Source organism: Lynx canadensis, chromosome B3 (genome assembly GCF_007474595.2).
Source record: "Lynx canadensis isolate LIC74 chromosome B3, mLynCan4.pri.v2, whole genome shotgun sequence".
Taxonomy (NCBI): Eukaryota; Metazoa; Chordata; class Mammalia; order Carnivora; family Felidae; genus Lynx; species Lynx canadensis.
In genome coordinates this window covers 69,981,939-70,004,007 of record NC_044308.2, presented here as the reverse complement: position 1 = coordinate 70,004,007, position 22,069 = coordinate 69,981,939, and the positions used below count along the sequence as shown (strand labels likewise).

The 22,069-nt window shown below is 37.3% G+C and overlaps 1 protein-coding gene across 1 annotated transcript; it reads left to right on the top strand.

Moving 5' to 3' along the window:
• Positions 1-1,269: 1,269 nt before the first annotated feature.
• On the top strand, positions 1,270-11,232 carry LOC115517014 (olfactory receptor 4F21-like). The gene is given in 6 exon segments (XM_030320190.1): positions 1,270-1,350; positions 8,573-8,660; positions 10,130-10,260; positions 10,263-10,335; positions 10,338-10,883; positions 11,075-11,232. Coding segments are annotated over 6 exon segments (1,077 nt in total).
• The last annotated feature ends 10,837 nt before the right edge of the window (positions 11,233-22,069 follow it).

The window sequence follows — 22,069 nt, the reverse complement described above, 5'->3', positions numbered from 1 at the left end:
ACTATATACCAAAATGAATTCAAGACAGATTAAAGGTGTAAAACATCATAAACAAGACTTTTTAACTTTTGGATTTTTAAAAACTTTTTAAATGTTTATTATTATTATTTTTTTTAATTTTTTTTTCAACGTTTATTTATTTTTGGGACAGAGAGAGACAGAGCATGAATGGGGGAGGGGCAGAGAGAGAAGGAGACATAGAATCTGCAGCAGGATCCAGGCTCTGAGCTGTCAGCACAGAGCCCAACACAGGGCTTGAAATCACAAACCATGAGATCATGACCAGAGCCAACGTCAGACACTTAATTGACTGAGCCAACCAAGCGCCCCGATATAACTTTTGGATTGTGATTGATCTTCATATAATGGCAGCCACATAAATCTGTCCATAAATATCATGCACAAAAGATGTAAAATTGAAAACAATTACAAAGGAAACCACATATACCATGCCCTATCATTGCTAGGAGATAGGAAAAACCATAAATTTCAAATTGTGTGTGAGTAAAGAAATAAACCACAAATTCCAGCTGCGATACTATTGGAGTGTCCCCCACCACTTGAAGCTATGGATGCAGAGAAGAGAAGAAGCTTAAAGATCCCAAGTGAAAGATGCAAAAGGTGTGGAGGACACAATAATGTCTCTAAAAAGAATGTCCGTTACTAAATGCTAAAAATATGGGAGATTAGAATGGCTATTAAACGGAAAAGTGTGGGAAGTTATGTAAATCCCTCCTGGAATCATTTAAAAACTCAAAGTTTCCTGGTAACCAATTCTTAAACATGATGTATTTTCCTGATTAAGTTACATAAAAACGTTTACCTTAAATGGCCATACATAAAGTTTTGATTACCAAATGTGACACATCAACAACAGAAAAAAGAACAAAAACAGTACATAGAAAGTCATGAAGAGGAGAGAACAATAATGATCTCTGTTTTCTCAGAATTATACCAGAAATCTTTCTCTCCTCCAAAAAGTCAATCAGTCAATACAAAAACAGTCTTGCTTTTTCTTTTAAACTCCTGTGCTTCTGTGAGTGCTCTGGATTCAGAGTGACTGCTAAGCCTATTTTCATATCTGATTGGATTTCTTTCTTTTTTAAGGCTGAATAATATTTCAGTGTATGTTTTTTTTTTTCAATTCTCATTTATTTTTGGCTCTTGGGGCAATGTTATCTTGTGTATGTATTTCTTTATCCATTCATTCATCCATGGACATTTAGGTTTTTTCCTATCTTGGTTATTGTAAATAATGCTACAGTGAACATGGAAATGCAGATACCTATTCAAGATCCTGATTCTACTCCTGTGGATAAACATCCAGAAGAGGAAATGCTGTACTATATGGTAGTTACATTTTTAAATTTTTGAAAATTTCCATAATGTTTTCTGTAATGAGTGTACCAATTTACTTCCCACTAATAGTATAACAGGATCCCCTTTTCTCCACATCCTCACCAACATTTGTTTTCTTTTGTTTTTTAAAAGTATCCATACTAACAGGTGAGAGGTGAAATTATTTCACTTTCGTTTTGATTTGTGTTTCTCGGAGGATTAGTGACGTTGAGCACATCTCATATTTGCTGGCTACTGGTAGGACTTCTTTGGGAAAATGTCCGTTCAGGTTCTTTGCCCATTTTGTAATGAAGTTATTTGCTATTTTGCTATTGAGTTGTATGAGTTCTCTATATATTTTGGGTATTAACCCCTTATCAGACAAATCCTATGGGAATATTTTCTTCCATTTTTTTCACTTTGTAAATTGTTACCCTCATTATGTGCAAGCTTTTTAGTTTGATGTGACACTGAATTCATTTTTCTAGTATTTTGTGGAGAATTTTTGCATCTATACTCTTCAGGAATAGCCTTTAGTTTTCTTCTCTTGTAGTATCTTTTTGTACCTTTGGTATCAAGGTAATGTGGGCCTTATAAAATGACTTTGGAAGTATTTCTTCCCCTTCAATTTTTTGGAAGACTTTAACAAATATTAACACTAATTCTTTAAATGTTTGGTAAAATTCACCAGTGAAATCATCTGGTCCTGGACTATTCTCAAAAAGTTTTTTTTTTTTTAATTTTTTTTTCAACGTTTTTTATTTATTTTTGGGACAGAGAGAGACAGAGCATGAACGGGGGAGGGGCAGAGAGAGAGGGAGACACAGAATCGGAAACAGGCTCCAGGCTCCGAGCCATCAGCCCAGAGCCCAACGCGGGGCTCGAACTCACGGACCGCGAGATCGTGACCTGGCTGATGTCGGACGCTTAACCGACTGCGCCACCCAGGCGCCCCTCAAAAAGTTTTTAATTCCTGATTCAATCTCTTTATTTGTAATGGATCCATTAAGATTTTATTTTTTTTTCATGATTCAGACTTGATACATTTTATATTTCTAGGAATTTATCCATTTCTTGTTAGGTCTTCCAAGTTGTTGCCTATAATTGTTTACAGTAGTCTCAATATCCTATGTATTCTTGTAGTATCAGTTATAAAGTCTCCTTTCTTTCACTTATAATTTTATTTATCTCAATCTTCTCTATTTTTTTATTAGTTTAGCAAAAAATTTGTCTAGTTTTTTATCCTTCCAAAAACAAATTCAGTTTTCATAATCTTTTCTTTGGTTTTTCTACTACTTACTTTTGCACTATTTTATTTCTTTCCTTCTGCTAGCTTTTGGTTCAGTTATTATTTTTATAGGTCTTTGAAATGTAATGTTAGATTGTTTGAGAACTTTATTTTTCTTAAGTATCTGTTGTTATAAGATTTTAGAAATATTTTTGCTGTATCCTATGACTTTTGTATGCTCTATTTCCATTTTTCTTTGTCTAATATATTTCCCTTTTTATTTCTTGTTTGGCGCAATGATATTTCAAGTGTGTGTTGTTTAGGGGTGCCCGGGTGGCTCAGTCGGTTAAGCGTCCGACTTCAGCTCAGGTCATGATCTCATGGTCTGTGGGTTCAAGCCCAGCCTTGGGCTCTGTGCTGACAGCTCGGAGCCTGGAGCCTGCTTCTGATTCTGTGTCTCCCACTGTCTCTGCCCCTCTCCTGCTCACACTGTCTCTGTCTCTCAAAAGTAAATACATGTAGGGGCGCCTGGGTGGCTCCGTCTGTTAAGCGTCCGACTTTGGCTCAGGTCATGATCTCACGGTCCGTGAGTTCGAGCCCCGTGTCGGGCTCTGTGCTGACAGCTCAGAGCCTGGAGCCTGCTTCGGATTCTGTGTCTCCCTCTCTCTCTGCCCCTCCCCTGTTCATGCTCTGTCTCTCTCTGTCTCAAAAATAAATAAACGTTAAAAAAAAAAATTTAAAAAAAAAGTAAATAAATGTAGAAAAAAAAATTTTTTAAGAGTGTGTTGTTTAATTTTCACATATTTGTTAATTTTCCAGCTTTATATTGTTATTGATTTCTCCTTTCACACCATTTTGACCAGAAAATATACTACATGTTATTTCAATCTTTTTAAATTTGTTAAGATTTGTTTTATACCTAAAAAATGATCTATTTTGGAATATGTTCCATGTGCACTTTAGAAAAATGTGTATTTTGCCACTTTTGGATAAAAGTTTCTCTAGATAGCACTGGGTGTTGTATGTCAGTGATGAACCTCGGGAACCTATATCAAAACCCAAGAGCACACTTTACACACTGTGTGTTAGCCAATTTGACAGTAAATTATTAAACAAAAAAAGCAACTTTTTTTTTAGATGCCTTTTAGATCCATTTAGTCTTAGATCCATTTACTGTTTCCTTATTGATTTATAGCTGGATGATCTAAAGCTTAGTTTTAGTGTTGTTGAAACTGGAGTATTGACGGCCTCCACTATTATTGTGTTGCTATCTATTTATCCATTCAATTCTATTAATATTTGCCTTACATATGTATGTAGTCTGATATTGGGTGCATATAGAGTTTTTATATCTTTTTGATGAATTGATCCTTGTATCATTATACAGTGACCTTCTTTGTGTCTTGTGACAGTTTCTGACTTAAAGTCTATTTTTCTGATATAAGGATAAATAACCCTCTCTCTTTTGGTTACTATTTGTATAAGTATCTTTATCCTTTCCTTCCCTTCTGCCTGCATGTGTTCTTAAAAGTAAAGTTGAGTTTCTTACAGGCAGAGTTGGATAAAAAATGAATATAGTTGGATCTTCATTTTTCTAAAAAATCCATTTAGCCATTCTGTGCCTTTGATTGGATAATTTAGTCCATTTACATTAGAGAACTTACTGCCAATGTGTTCCTTGTTTTATAGGAAACTTACTATAAAACACTTACTGCCAATGTGTTCTGTTTTATAGTTTCTTCCCCTTTCTTCCTCTCTTGCTAACTTCCTTTGTGATTTGATTTTTGTACTGGTTTGCATCAGTTGTTTTTTTCTTTTTTTTTTTAAATTTATTCATTTTGAGAGAAAGAGAGAGAGAGAAAGAGAGAATGCATGCAAGCAAGGGACGGACAGAGAAAGAGGGAGAAAGAATCCCAGGTAGGCTCTGTGCTTTAAGTGCTGAGCCTCTTGTGGGGCTTGATCTCACAGAGATCGTGACCTGAGCTGAAATCAAGAGTCCAACGCTCAACCCACTGAACCACCCAGGTGCCCCAATTTTGCTTCAATTCTTTTCTCTTTATCTTTTGTGTATCTACCACACAACATACACCTCTTCTCAAGTGCACATGGGACACACGCAAACCTTGATTATTAATTCTCAAAGAAAACATAAATGTCACAAAGAAATATTACAAAAAGTATTTTCTGATAATAATGAAATAAATCTAGAATTTAAAATAAAATTGAGAAACAAAAGGCCTAACAATCTTGAAATTTGGAAACCTGCACTTAACACTAAGAAAGGATGTACAGACAAAAACATTTAAAAGTCACAGAATTAAAGAATGAATTAAACTGCCAAATAAAAAATTAAAAAGAAAGCAAAAATAATACAAACTATAAGAAAGAAAACAAACAAGATAAAAGTAGAAACTAATAAAGAACCAAAAATAGTCTATCAAAGCAATAAAACAAAAATCTTATTTTTAGAAAACAATTACAATGTAGACAAACCACAGCTAATCAAAGATAAAAAGGGACGAAGACACACGTAAATAATAAGTGCTAAGTGCAATTATTATCTGACAAACAGCAAATTAAAAAAAAATCACTAAATAGTGGTGCTACATGGGTGGAGGCAGGAGGCAAGGAAGATTACAGAAGTCAAAAGTATACAAGGGGAGTACCCAGCCTCGGGCATCTGGCTGGCCCCTCTTATCTTGTTTTTACTAGCTTTTCTTCTCAATAGAAACTTCAGACCCCAAACAAAACAAAGAATACAGAAATTATACAGATAATATAGAAGTCACTAAACAACAATAAAAAACCCACCTATATCCCACAGAAATTAACAAAAACAAATCCTGAGGAGACAGAATGTGATTTCCAGAGTTACTAAATTATAATATCCAAAATGTACACTTTAAAAAAAAAGTGTAAATTTTTAAAAAATATATGCCCCATGTACAAGAGAAATAAACAGAATCTATCCCTGAGAAAGCACAGATATTGGACTTACTACAAAAAAAGTTTTAAAAAACTTTTAAATAAGCTCAAAGAGAAAACAAAAACAAAAACAAGCAAAAAACAACCAAGAGAATGATGGATGAACAAATCACGATATCAACGAAGATACAGAAATTATAAAAAGGAACCAAACTGCAGCTAAAAAATATAACAACTGAAACAAAAGGACCTGGAATAAGTGAATATCCACATGCAAAAGAATTGCATCTCTACATCACATCATATACAAAATGTAATTAAAACTGCATAATTGACTTAAATATAAGAGCTAAAACCATAACATTCCTAGAAGAAAATATAGATATACTCATGGCCTTGGACAGGTAGTAAGTTCTTGGATATGACACCAAAAGCAGAAACATAAAATTTTGGACTTTATCAAATTATAAGCTTTTGTGGGGGCGCCTGGTTGACGTAGTCGGTTAAGCGTCCGACTTCAGCCAGGTCACGATCTCGCGATCCGTGAGTTGGAGCCCCGCGTCAGGCTCTGGGCTGATGGCTCAGAGCCTGGAGCCTGTTTCCGATTCTGTGTCTCCCTCTCTCTCTGCCCCTCCCCCGTTCATGCTCTGTCTCTCTCTGTCCCAAAAATAAATAAAAAACGTTGAAAAAAAAAATTAAAAAAAAAATTATAAGCTTTTGTGTAATTATATTATCAAAATTGGACTTTATCAAAATTACAAACTTCTGCGCAACAAAGGACATTATCAAGTAAGTGAGAATACAACCTAGGGAATAAGAGGAACATTTATTAACCACATCTCTGACAAGGCTCTAGTATCCAGAATATAGAAAAAAACAATTACAACACAGCAAGAAAAAAAGATAAACTACCCAATTTTTAAATGGACATAGGGGCACTTGTACCCCAATGTTCATAGCAGCACTCTCAACAATAGCCAAATTATGGAAAGAGCCTAAATGTCCATCAACTGATGAATGGATAAAGAAATTGTGGTTTATATACACAATGGAATACTACGTGGCAATGAGAAAAAATGAAATATGGCCTTTTGTAGCAACGTGGATGGAACTGGAGAGTGTGATGCTAAGTGAAATAAGCCATACAGAGAAAGACAGATACCATATGGTTTCACTCTTATGTGGATCCTGAGAAACTTAACAGGAACCCATGGGGGAGGGGAAGGAAAAAAAAAAAAAAAAAAAAAAAAAAGGACGTTAGAGTGGGAGAGAGCCAAAGCATAAGAGACTGTTAAAAACTGAGAACAAACTGAGGATTGATGGGGGGTGGGAGGGAGGGGCGGGTGGGTGATGGGTATTGAGGAGGGCACCTTTTGGGATGAGCACTGGGTGTTGTATGGAAACCAATTTGTCAATAAACTTCATATAAAAAAAAAAAATGCATATGTTAAAAGAAGCTAAACTCAAAAAAAAAAAAAAAAAAAAAAAAAAAAAGACAAAGGACTTAATAGGCATTTCTTCAAAGATATACAAGTAGCCAAGAAGCACATGAAAAGGTGCTCAACATTAACAGTTGTTAGGGAAATGCACATCAAAATCATAAGAAACCACTTCATACCCACCATGAGGCCATTTAATGAAAGGAAAATCATCATTGTTGGCAAAACGTGGAGAAATTAGAATTCTTATACACTACTTATGGGAATGTAAACTGATGCAGACATATTGGAATTTTTTTTTTCAGTTTCTCAAAATGTTAAAAACAGAGTTAGCATATGACCCAGCAATTCCACTCCTAGGTATATACCCCCAAGAAGTGAAAAAAAGTTCTAAAAACTTTATACACACATGTTTACAGCCACACTCATCACAACAGACAGCGGAAGTTATCCAAATATTCATCAACAGATGAATAAACAAAATGCAGCATATCCAAACTATAGAATATTACTCAACCACAAGAAGGAATAAGTACTGATTTGTTCTACAATGTTGATAAACCTCAAAAATATGTTGAGTGAAAGAAGCCAGATATAAAAGCTGACTTGTTGTAGGATTCCATTTACATGAAATATCTAGAATAGGTAAATCCACACACACAGAAAATAGATGGGTAGTTTCCAGGATCTGGGGGAAAGACAAAATGGGGAATAATAGCTAATGGTATGATTTCTTTTGTTTTTATTATGAAATTTATTGTCAAATTGGTTTCCATACAATACCCAGTGCTCATCCCAACAGGTGCCCTCAATACCCATCACCCACCCACCCCTCCCTCCCACCCCCCATAAACCCTCAGTTTGTTCTCACTTTTTAGGAGTCTCTTATGTTTTGGCTCCCTCCCTCTCTAACCATTTTTTTTCTTCCCCTCCCCCATGGTCTTCTGTTAAGTTTCTGCAGCTGCTCTGGAAAACAGTGTGGAGGTTCCTCAAAAAATTAAAAATAGAACTACCCTATGACCCAGCAGTAGCACTGCTAGGAATTTACCCAAGGGATACAGGAGTACTGATGCATAGGGGCACTTGTACCCCAATGTTTATAGCAGCACTTTCAACAATACCCAAATTATGGAAAAAGCCTAAATGTCCATCAACTGATGAATGGATAAAGAAATTGTGGTTTATAGACACAATGGAATACTACGTGGCAATAAGAAAGAATGAAATATGGCCTTTTGTAGCAACATGGATGGAACTGGAGAGTGTTATGCTAAGTGAAATAAGTCATACAGAGAAGGACAGATTCAATGGTATGTTTTCTTAATGGATGAAAATATTTTAGCACTAAGAAGGGTGATTGTGCAACTTGTGAGTGTACAAAATACCACTGGATTATTCACTTCAAAATGATAAATTTTACATTATGCGGATTTAACCTCAATTTTAAAAAGGCAAAAGATATAAATACTCTGAAAACAGATAAAAATATAGCCACTTGCCTGGCTTCCTCCCCCAGAAGACTTGCTCACACCACATCTTCCAACTTGTAAGTTTTGTGGAGCCTTGTTTCCAGTGGTGGTGGCAACAGGTCTCATTTCATAAGCAGACCGGTGCACACCTGGTTAAAATATGTCACATTCAGGCCAGGGACCAAACACTGTCTACAACAGGCAAAGAGTCTCCACAAACAACTGGTCTAAAGGATAAAGTGGCCAGGACAAAAGAGCAGAGTACATGTAGCACACACTAGAGACTCTCCCAGAAGTGCCAGGCACTGGGGAACAAGGGACACTACACAGCAGGGCACTATGCGACCTCTTCCTCATAAGGCCATCACTCTCAAGAACAGAAGACATAGCTGACCTTCCTAACCACAAACAGGCACAGAGACTTAGACAAAAAGAAAAGACAGAGAAATTTACCCCAAATGAAAACAGAATAAGGCCACAGCCAGAGAACTAACAAAATAGATATAAGTAACAAGAATAGCAGGAGATTTTTCAACAGAAAATTTCCAAGCCAGAGGGTATGGCATGATATATTCAAAGTGCTGAATGGGAAAATCTGAAGCCCAGAATACTCTTTCTAGCAAGCCTATCAAGAGAAGGAGACACAAAGAGTTTCCCAGGGCATAAAGCAACTGTATTTTCAGGGAGTCCAAACTACTCAGAAAATTTCTGTCTGCTACATAATTCTCCCCTATACAGAGTTACACAAAATACTGCCATCGTAAAAGCAGTTAATTAATAGCACTAATTGTGCTTGGGTAGTGACCAAGTTCAACTCAGAGACTTGGTGTTGCCAGTCAGAAATGAGTCTGTTATGAGAATTGTCTCCTAGAATCACATTGGTTTTCTAAAGAAAGTAAGAAGAAAAGTGGTTAATGAGTCACCTAGGGGGTGACATCTGTTTTTGTAAATTACCATCACCTTCCCCTACTAAAATTTGGTTTTTGTTTTTATCTAACCATCTATCATCTATCTATCTATCTATCTATCTATCTATCTACCTATCTGCCTATATATCTGCCTCTTTATATTTTGCCATGAAGGCAAAAGAAAGCTCTTGAAAAACAAGGAAAGCAAATAAAAAATATAACAGGAAGGGGATAATTGCATCAACAATTGTAGCATTGCAATGTCCCTCAGCCTTTGAGTAACTTCTTCTAACAGTATAAACCAAGAGGTTCTGACAGATCAGCCTCATTCTATATTATTCTAGCTTTGAGTCTAAGTTTGTAGTCAACCAAATAAATCAAACTGTTAGGGTTAATCCAAGCCATCTGAGCTAACATATTAAATACAGAATCATTGTTTAGTGTACTAATATCATTAAATATGGCCAATCCAACATTTTATTCCTTCCATCCAAGTCAAACACTCTTAGGATCCATTCCCATATATAACGTTCCAGGTGTCTATTGATACAGATATGTAAAATCTTACAGTTATTTTGGTGTGTACTGCATCTAGTCATGGATTCCATTTTGCCCCTGACTCACCGGAGCTTTCTGGGACTTGAGCCTGACTATAGGACTAGGAATAATGTGAAGAGGTGGGAACAGGCACTGGTAATTGTCAGCAGTCTCCCTCTGGTGACCAACTCAGAAGAGGTCATTATAGTTTTCAGATAAGCACAGACAAATCTCTTCATCTAGAGAAAAGAAAAGATGCTCCCACCAGTAAATGAGGATTGAAAGATGCTCTGGTTTCTGAGTTTGTGTTGCTGGGACTTTCTACATCTTGGGAGACTAAAGTTTTTCTCATGTTGACATTCTCCTTGATCTATTTAGGGATCGTCCCAGGAAATTTCTTCATTTTCTTTCTGGTATTTTTTTTTATTCCCACTTACATTTTCCTGTGTACTTCCTTCTGGCCAACCAGTCCCTCATTGATGTGGACTTTTCGTTACCACAGTTCCCAAGACGATTATAGACTTTTTTAATGAATGCAAGATTTCTTTGCAAAGTTTCAGGGCACAGACATGCTTCATCCACATAATGGGCAAAGTGGAGATGGTGTTAGTTATAGCCATAGCGTCTGACAGGTACATGGCAATCTGTAAACCTCTTCAGTACCTGGACATCATGAACCCTAAAATACATGTTTCATTTGTAACTACTTGCTGGGTAACTGTGGTGAACTACTTATGTCTCCATTTGTTTTCGTTACAAACGTGTGCTTTTGTGGTTATATTAGAAGTAAAAACCTTCTATTATAACTTTTCCAGAATCATCAAACTTGCATGCAGAGATGGAGCCAAGTTTGAATTTATTATTGCTGCCAATAATAACATCATGAGCATGGGCACCTTCTTTTTACTAATCCTTTCCTATATCCTTATTTTGGTCACTGTCTGGAAATGTTCCCAGAAAGACTTACCCAAGGCATTTGTCACTCTGTCAGCTCACATCACTGTGTTGACTCAGTTTTTTACCTTATTCATGTTTCTTTTTTTGTTTTGTTTTTTTTTGTTTGTTTGTTTTTTGACCATAATCACAGTCTGGTTTATTTATTTTTTTAATATGAAATTTATTGTCAAACTTGTTTCCATACAACACCCAGTGCTCATCCCAACAGGTGTCCTCCTCAATGCCCATCACCCACTTTCCCCTCCCTCCCACCCCCCATCAACCCTCTGTTTATTCTGTGGCCTTTCCCCACTTCTTCAAGTGATAAATACCTGTTCATTGTATTGACTCACTATAGTATTGACTTTGCTATCACCTCTGTCTTTAATCCTTCCATCTATCTATACATAATAGAACAAAGACATAAAAGTAGCAATAAAAATATTGAATGAGCAGGAACATGTCAGATTTTGCTGACTGAATGTGACTCTGGAGCTCTAAAACTATACATCCACTAAGTATTCACTTTGGATACTTCCATTTTGGGTATTTCCACTTTGGATACTTCTGACATTTAACATGACCATATCTGAACATAATATCTATATCACTGAACCGATTCCTACTACTAGAGCATTTATTCATAACCTCTACTACCATGGGAAATGTGAATCCACCATGATATGGGTTATTTTAACAGAGAGTATCACTATCTACTAAATAATACTTACGATTGAAATTGTGATCATTTTGACAGAAGATGGACATAATGACATCTCTTCTGCTTCCCAAAGATTTGCAAATGAAACGCAAACACACTTTGGAGAATGTCAGGAATCATTACATCAAATATATGCAGGACTAGTAATTCTAATTATTCAGGCTGTGTTCCCTCAGAAGAAGATCCAAAAACAAAATTTTATTGCCAGTAGTTTATTTGGAAATTGATTTTTGAAAATCTCATCAAGGGAATAGGAAGTGAGACAGAGATGTGAAGTTTGCTTATGTTGATAAATGTAACTGGGGTGCAAGCCTAGAATGGCCCTCTAGGTTACTATATAAATTCTGTGGCTTAGAATTGTCCCATTTTAAGGGAAAGGAACTGGAATACTTCTTCATTTGTAAAGGGTGCAATAACTCCTTAGTATGTCCAGTCCAGAATACTGTGCATGATAGGAAGGAAGCCAGAGGAAAAACCATCAGGTAGACTTCCAGCTGTTGGAAGTAGAAAACTATCTCTTTCTTTGAAAACAATAAATGCAAAGGTATATTCCACTTTTTAAAGAACTCAGGCCCCATTTTACCTTATCCTGTCAAAGATTCTCTAACGTGATGGCTGTTTTCAATTTCGCAAAAGGAAGACTTAAAACAGAAGTGACAAGCTATAGCAGCACCGTTGCTCAGAGCTGATAGTTATGTTCCCCTCTATTACCCATTCTAAAGCCCCCATCATCAGGCAGTTCTTCTGATGATCTATGTTACTTGACTACTGAGACGATCCAGTTTTTTTAAGAGTAGTTTGAGCCCTGATTAATATGTTCTTGTCAATCTACTGTTGCTACAATTGCCCTATTATAGTTATCATACATCATGAAGCCAACAAGGCATGCCTCATTGAATCCCTAGTTTTAGAAAATCTCTTTGCTGTATCATCTATTAAGAAGCAACCTGGTATTTATCCACTATGGGATAAAAATGAGGTAACTCAGTTTTCCGAATGCTGGTCTTCAAATCTGAGGAACGCCAAATGACATAAAAGCAGTTAAACATTTTAGGTTTATTATAACCCATACTGTGTCTCCCAGAAGAAGCATTCTCCCCACTATAACAAATCCTAAAATTTGAAAACAGAAAACAGAAAATGCACAAGAACTTGACTGGGATTTATGATGAGACACTACTGTTTTATCTATCCCTTTGGTTTACAGAACCTATATATTTTATCCACAGGGGACATAGCACATCTAAAGGACACTGGTTCAAAACATATACCTTAAAGTATAGATTTTGACTCTGCAGGGTATCATCTTCAAGCTGGTGCCTCAGTTGTAATTTTAACAGGCTATCCCAATGTTCTATCAGATAAACAGCTACCAGTTGTGCAATGTATAATAGGAAAAATGGGTTCCTTAGTTATGTGTGTTTTGTGCACTTTCTTTGCTATAAAGTGTGTAGTCTTGGTCTAAGAAAATAATATACAAGATTTCATATTGGAAATCAGACACTGTGAACACTTGGATAGTGGTACTGGCCAGAACATTCAAGGTAGGAAAGATAATACATACTCATATATATGAATCCCCACGAGGATAAATCTCTCTCTCCTCCAGGTTAGAAAGGGCTCAGTGTCAGTAATTACTCTCAAGTGATTGATTTCAGCCCTCAAAACATGGTACCATTTCAAGGATCTACTTGTGCTGCTGAATATTCTACAAACATTCTACAGTGGTAGTAACTGGGAAAAATTCATGTAACAAAAAGTTCACTCTAGGACCTATATATAGCTTTCCTTTCTACCATGATGTCTTCTTCATTCATGGGTCCATCGGGAAAACATTAGGTTAGCTAAGAAAAGCTAACCATTTATCCTTTCAATTACCTAGTTCAATACATTATATCTAATGATTCTTTAAATTACTCATGTTCAAATAAGTTGAGTAATTTCAGGCTCCTAATTGAAAACTGACTGAAACATTCCATTCCAATAAAAAAGAAAAAGAAATACTTCAACAATTCCACTAGGGAATTCTCCAAACATGTAAGAAGAAAAAGCAATCTAAACTTACTCCTTTAGAAATATGTGTATTTTTTAAAAAGATAAAACAGTTTATATGACTGAGATAAAATAAAGGGTCTGTCACACCAAGACACAACAATCAGAGTTCTTACTCAGTTATAAACTTTTCTAGGAGGAGGATTAAGGGAAGATGGTGGTGTAGGAGGATGCTGGGCTCACCGCACGTCCTGCTGATCACTTAGATTCCACCTACACCTGCCTAAGTAACCCAGAAAACCACCAGAAGACCAGCAGAATGGAGTCTCCAGAGCCAAGCGCAGATGAGAGGCCCACGGAAGAGGGTAGGAAGGGCGGCAAGGCGGTGCGTGCTCCACGGACTGGCGGGAGGAAACGGGGGCGGAGGGGCAGCCCGCCAACAAGCAGAGCCCCCGAGTCTGGCTTGTAAAAGCGTAGGGGCCAGACCGAGTGTGTTCTGACAGCAAGCAGGACTTGACATCTGGAAGGTTATAAGCTAACAGCTCTGCTCAGAGAACAGGAAGGCTGGAGGACAAAGGGAGGGAGAGTTGCTGAGCCCCGGACGACAGAGCTCAGTTTGGCGGGGAACAAAGGCACTCACCAGCGCCATCTCCCTCGCCCATCCACCAGCCAAAATCCCAAAGGGAACCGGTTCCTGCCAGGGAACTCACTTGCACCATGCAAACACCCAATGCTGTGCTTCTGCAGATCCATCCCTCTGGCGGGTCTGACTCCCTACCGGTGTCGCAGGGTCCCTCTCGAAGCGGATCTCCGAAGGAAAAGCGAGCTGAGCCTACCCCTCCCACCCCTGTGCACCTCGCCTACCCACCCCAGCTAATACGCCAGATCCCCAGCACCACAAGCGAGGCAGTGTGCAAGTAGCCCAGATGGGCCACGCCAACTCACAGTGAATCCCGCCCATAGGAGAGGGGAGGAGAAGGCACACACCAGTCTGACTGTGGCCCCAGCGGTGGGCTGGGGGCAGACATCAGGTCTGACTGCGGCCCTGCCCACCAACGCAAGTTATTCAAGACAGCACAGGGGAAGTGCCCTGCAGTCCTGCACCACTCCAGGAACTATCCAAAACGAGGAAACAGAAGAATTCACCACAAAATAATCTCCAGGAAATAATGAAAGCTAACGAACTGATCATAAAGGATTTAAACAATATAACAGAAACTGAATTTAGAATAATAGTCATAAAATTAATCGCTGGGCTTGAAAACAGTATAAAGACCAGCAGAGAATCTCTTGCTACAGAGATCAAGGGACTAAGGAACAGCCAGGAGGAGCTAAAAATTGCTATCAATGAACTGCAAAATAAAATGGAGACAACTACGGCTCAGATTGAAGAGGCAGAGGAGAGAACAGGTGAAGTAGAAGATAAAATTATGGAAAAAGAAGAAGCTGAGAAAAAGAGAGATAAAAAAAATCCAGGAGTATGAGGGGAAAATTAGAGAACTAAGTGATACACTAAAAAGAAATAATATACGCATAATTGGTATCCCAGAGGAGGAAGAGAGAGGGAAAGGTGCTGAAGGGGTACTTGAAGAAATAATAGGTGAGAACTTCCCAGATCTGGGGAAGGAAAAAGGCATTGAAATCCAAGAGGCACAGAGAACTCCCTTCAGATGTAACTTGAATCGATCTTCTGCACGACATATCATAGTCAAACTGGCACAATACAAGGATAAGGAGAACATTCTGATAGCAGCTAGGGATAAACAGGCTCTAACATATAAAGGCCTCTAACATATAAAGAGACCTATAAGACTCGTGACTGATCTCTCTACTGAAACTTGGCAGGCCAGAAAGGAATGACAGGAGATCTTTAATGTGATGAACAGAAAAAAATATGCAGCTGAGAATCCTTTATCCAGCAAGTCTGTCATTTAGGATAGAAGGAGAGATAAAGGTCTTCCCAAACAAACAAAAACTGAAGGAATTCGTCACCACTAAACCAGCCCTACAAGAGATCCTAAGGGGAATCCGGTGAGAAAAAGTACCAGAGACATCACTACAAGCATGAAACCTACAGACATCACAATGACTCTAAACCCGTATCTTTCTATAATAACACTGAATATAAATGGACTAAATGCGCCAACCAAAAGACATAGTGTATCAGAATGGATAAAAAAAACAAGACCCATCTATTTACTGTCTACAAGAAACTCGTTTTAGACCTGAGGACACCTTCAGATTGAGAGTGAGGGGATGGAGAACTATTTATGATGGAACTGGAAGTCAAAACAAAGCTGGAGTAGCCATACTTACATCAGACAAACTAGACTTTAAATTAAAGGCTGTAATAAGAGATGAAGAAGGGCATTATATAATAATCACAGGGTCTATCGATCAGGAAGAGCTAACAATTATAAATGTCCTTGCGCCGAATACAGGAGCCCCCAAATATATAAAACAATTACTCACAAACATAAGCAACCTTATTGATAAAAATGTGGTAATTGCAGGGAACTTTAACACTCCACTTACAGAAATGGATAGATCATCTAGACACACGGTCAATAAAGAAACAAGGGCCCTGAATGAGACATTGGATCAGATGGACTTGACAGATATATTTAGAACTCTGCATCCCAAAACAACAGAATATACTTTCTTCTCGAGTGCACATGGAACTTTCTCCAAGATAGATCACATGCTAGGTCATAAAACAGCCCTTCATAAGTATACAAGAATTGAGATCATACCATGCATACTTTCAGACCACAATGCTATGAAGCTTGAAATCAACCACAGGAAAAAGTCTGGAAAATCTCCAAAAGCATGGAGGTTAAAGAACACCCTACTAAAGAATGAGTGGGTCAACCAGGCAATTAGAGAAGAAATTAAAAAATATATTGAAACAAATGAAAATGAAAATACAACACTCCAAACACTTTGGGATACAGCCAAGACAGTCCTGAGGGGAAAATACATTGCAATCCAGGCCTATCTCAAGAAACAAGAAAAATCCCAAATACAAAATTTAACAGCACACCTAAAGGAAATAGAAGCAGAACAGCAAAGGCAGCCTAAACCCAGCAGAAGAAGAGAAATAATAAAGATCAGAGCAGAAATAAACAATATAGAATCTAAAAAAGCTGTAGAGCAGATCAACGAAACCAAGAGTTGGTTTTTTGAAAAAATAAACAAAATTGATAAACCTCTAGCCAGGCTTCTCAAAAAGAAAAGGGAGATGACCCAAATAGATAAAATCATGAATGAAAATGGAATTATTACAACCAATCCCTCAGAGATACAAGCAATTATCAGGGAACACTATGAAAAATTATATGCCAACAAATTGGACAACCTGGAAGAAATGGACAAATTCCTAAACACCAACAAACTTCCAAAACTCAATCAGGAGGAAATAGAAAGCTTGAACAGACACATAACCAGCCAAGAAATTGAATCAGTTATCAAAAATCTCCCAACAAATAAGAGTCCAGGACCAGATGGCTTCCCAGGAGAGTTCTACCAGACGTTTAAAGCAGAGATAATACCTATCCTTCTCAAGCTGTTCCAAAAAACAGAAAGGGAAGGACAACTTCCAGACTCATTCTATGAAGCCAGTATTACTTTGATTCCTAAACCAGAGACCCAGCAAAAAAAGAACTACAGGCCAATATCTCTGATGAATATGGATGCAAAAATTCTTAATAAGATACTAGCAAATCGAATTCAATAGCATATAAAAAGAATGATTCGGGGCGCCTGGGTGGCGCAGTCGGTTAAGCGTCCGACTTCAGCCAGGTCACGATCTCGCAGTCCGTGAGTTCGAGCCCCGCGTCAGGCTCTGGGCTGATGGCTCAGAGCCTGGAGCCTGTTTCCGATTCTGTGTCTCCCTCTCTCTCTGCCCCTCCCCCGTTCATGCTCTGTCTTTCTCTGTCCCAAAAATAAATAAACGTTGAAAAAAAAAATTAAAAAAAAAAAAAAAAAAAAAGAATGATTCACCATGATCAAGTGGGATTCATTCCTGGACTGCAGGGCTGGTTCAACATTTGCAAATCAATCAACGTGATACATCACATTAATAAAAAAGAAAAGATAAGAACCATATGATCCTGTCAACTGATGCAGAAAAGGCCTTTGACAAAATTCAGCACCCTTTCTTAATAAAAACCCTTGAGAAAGTCGGGATAGAAGGAACATACTTAAAGATCATAAAAGCCATTTATGAAAAGCCCACAGCTAACATCATCCTCAGTGGGGAAAAACTGAGAGCTTTTTCCCTGAGATCAGGAACACGACAGGGATGCCCACTCTCACTGCTGTTGTTTAACATAGTGTTGGAAGTTCTAGCATCAACAATCAGACAACAAAAGGAAATCAAAGGCATCAAAATTGGCAAAGATGAAGCCAAGCTTTCACTTTTTGCAGATGACATGATATTATACATGGAAAATCACATAGACTCCACCAGAAGTCTGCTAGAACTGATACATGAATTCAGCAAAGTTGCAGGATACAAAATCAATGTACAGAAATCAGTTGCACTCTTATACACTAACAATGAAGCAACAGGAAGACAAATAAAGAAAATGATCCCATTCACAATTGCACCAAGAAGCATAAAATACCTAGGAATAAATCTAACCAAAGATGTAAAAGATCTGTATGCTGAAAACTATAGAAAGCTCATGAAGGAAATTGAAGAAGATATAAAGAAATGGAAAAACATTCCATTCTCATGGATTAGAAGAATAAATATTGCCAAAATGTCAATACTACCAAAAGCTATCTATACATTCAATGCAATCCCAATCAAAATTGCACCAGCATTCTTCTCGAAACTAGAACAAGCAATCCTAAAATTCATATGGAACCACAAAGGGCCCCGAATAGCCAAAGGAATTTTGAAGAAGAAGACCAAAGCAGGAGGCATCACAATCCCAGACTTTAGCCTCTACTACAAAGCTGTCATCATCAAGACAGCATGGTATTGGCACAAAAACAGACACATAGACCAATGGAAGAGAAAAGAAACCCCAGAACTAGACCCACAAAAGTATGCCCAACTAATCTTTGACAAAGCAGGAAAGAATATCCAATGGAAACAAGACAGTCTCTTTAACAAATGGTGCTGGGAGAACTGGACAGCAACATGCAGAAGGTTGAAACTAGACCACTTTCTCACACCATTCACAAAATAAACTCAAATGGATAAAGGACCTGAATGTGAGACAGGAAACCATCAAAACCCTAGAGGAGAAAGCAGGAAAACACCTCTCTGACCTCAGCCGTAGCAATGTCTTACTTGACACATCCCCAAAGGCAAGGGAATTAAAAGCAAAAATGAACTACTGGGACCTTATGAAGATAAAAATCTTCTGCACAGCAAAGGAAACAACCAACAAAACTAAAAGGCAACCAATGGAATGGGAAAAGATATTTCCAAATGACATATCAGGCAAAGGGCTAGTATCCAAAATCTGTAAAGAGCTCACCAAACTCCACACCCAGAAAACAAATAATCCAGTGAAGAAATGGGCAGAAAACATGAATAGACACTTCTCTAAAGAAGACATCCAGATGGCCAACAGGCACATGAAAAGATGCTCAATGTCGCTCCTCATCAGAGAAATACAAATCAAAACCACACTCAGATATCACCTCACGCCAGTCAGAGTGGCCAAAATGAACAAATCAGGAGACTATAGATGCTGGAGAGGATGTGGAGAAACGGGAACCCTCTTGCATTGTTGGTGAGAATGCAACTTGGTGCAGCCACTTTGGAAAACAGTGTGGAGGTTCATCAAAAAATTAAAAATAAACCTACTCTATGACCCAGCAGTAGCACTGCTAGGATTTTACCCAAGGGATACAGGAGTGCTGATGCACAGGGGCACTTGTACCCTAATGTTTATAGCAGCACTCTCAACAATAGCCAAATTATGGAAAGAGCCTAAATGTCCATCAACTGTTGAATGGATAAAGAAATTGTGGTTTATAGACACAATGGATTACTACGTGGCAATGAAAAAGAATGAAATATGGCCCTTTGTAGCAACATGGATGGAACTGGAGAGTGTTATGCTAAGTGAAATAAGCCATACAGAGAAAGACAGATGCCATATGGTTTCACTGTTAAGTGGATCCTGAGAAACTTAACAGAAACCCATGGGGGAGGGGAAGGAAAAAAAAAAAGGTTAGAGTGGGAGAGAGCCAAAGCATAAGAGACTCTTAAAAACTGAGAACAAACTGAGGGTTGATGGGGGCTGGGAGGGAGGGGAGGTTGGTTGATGGGTATTGAGGAGGGCACCCTTTTGGGATGAGCACTGGGTGTTGTATGGAAACCAATTTGACGATAAACTTCATATATTGAAAAAATAAATTAATTAATTAAATAAAAATTAGCTTTAATGGAAAAAAAAGAGAAAACTGATCTCTTTAGTCATGCAAGAAATACTAGAATTCATACTTACCTCATAAATTAAGTGTATAAAAATTAAGCCACAAACAATATTAAAAGGCAAAAATGGACTGGAAAAGATTTGCAGCAAATAGCATAAGTATATAGACTTACGTGGATAATCTTTATGTATACAAGTTTAAGAAAAACCTAAGTTCAACTATAAAAATAAAGAAAACAAATTACCAAAACTCAATCAATAGGACAATAACCACTTGAAAAACTGTTCAACATCTGTAACAACTAAAGCAATGCAAATTGACAACAATTTTACTTGCCAAACTGGTACAAATTTGACAAATAATGATGTAGTAAGAAAGTGATATATATCATAGGAGTTGGAATGTTCATTGTAATAACTGTGCTGCACATATATACATGGATAAAATAAAAGTAGCCTTTAAACATAAAAAAAATTAACTTTTCTAATAAATCAAGCATATAAGTAACTGTAAGACACAGGTGAAGCAGATGTGGAGACTGCCAACATAACTCCCCAGGTTCTCCCTTGTTGCAGTAGGATGCTCTCTGGCCCAGATATATATATACATGAAGGATATCACTTACAAAAATGGAGGTATTTTTGTCATGACATATCTCTCTTTAATATTCTAATACTTACAGATTAAACATTCATATATTGCTGTAGGCTGTGCTTCATAAAACATAAACTCCATGTTCATTTACCATGAGCAAACTAGAATGACAAGGTAGATCCTGCTAACATTCCATTATCTATCTTCTAATAAATAACACTAGGAAGAGATCCAGTTAGCATATTTTCATGGAGATTTGACCAGGCCATTTGCTTCTGTTATTCCTATCTATTCTTTCCCCCTCCCCATATCTCTTTCTTTGTGCCTCTCTCTCTACTTACCCTACCCCTTTTTCTTGACAATGAAACAGAGAATGGTTATAGAACAGTTACTAATACTTTCCTTCCAATAACCAGAATTTTTAAAGAGTATAACATTATAAGAAAGGAAAACTATAAACTAATTTATATATCCCTCCAACACAGATACAAAAATCTAAAAGGTAATAACACAAAAACAGTGATTATAAGTAAGATAAAATACCAGGATATGTTAGTTCTATGCCAGAATGCAAGCTTATTTAAACATTTGGAAATCAATCAAAGGAATTCACCATATCAAGCATATGGAGGGAGAAAATCATACTAATATTTTTATAGCTACAGAAAAGGCATTCTAATAAAAGGTATACTGGGTTGAATACTGTCCCCATATCATGTCCACCCAGAACTTCAGAATATGACCTTCTTTGGAAATAGAATTTTGGTAGCTGTAATTAAGGTAAGGATCAAGATAACATCATACTGAACTAGGATGGACTTTAAATCCAATAGGTGTCCTTATAAGAGGCGGAAAAGGACACAAAGAGACACAAGGAAAGAGGCTATGTGAAGAATTAGAGGCAGAGACTGAAATTATGTTGTCACAAGCCAACAACTGCCAGGAGTCACCAACAGGTGGAAAAAGCAAAGAAAAAATTCTCACCTAGAGTCTTTAATGGGCATGTGGACCTGCCAGTTCCTTGATTTTTGGACTTCTTGCCTCCAGAGCCTTCAGAAAATAAATTCCTGGATTTTTAAGCTACCAGATTTGTGGTAATTTGTTACAGCAGCCCTAGAAAAATAGTATAGAAGGGAACTCATTCTGATAAATAGTATTTACACAAAAACTACAGGACACATCACAGGTAATGTGATATATAAGAGCTTTCCCCCAAGACCAGAAATATATCCACATTCTTCTTACAACTACGTCTAGTTTGTATTTTATAAAAGGTTTCACAAGCAAAATATTTAGCATACTATTGCCTGTTTCTTTCAACAAATGGTAAAATAAATGAATTTTAAGAAGTGCTAAGGAATACAACAAAATGGAAAGACAGTTTCCAAAGTGTTTTAAACGCAAAAAAAACCCATAAGCAACAAAAGTTGAGCTGTTATCAAAGCAACACCAAAATCACAAGATTTTCAAAAACAGACTATGTCTTAATACCAACTGAAACCTATGACATGAGGAATGAAACTCACATTGTTTTGAATTCAAAGTATAATATGATTTGCAAAACACTAAGAAGGTAACCA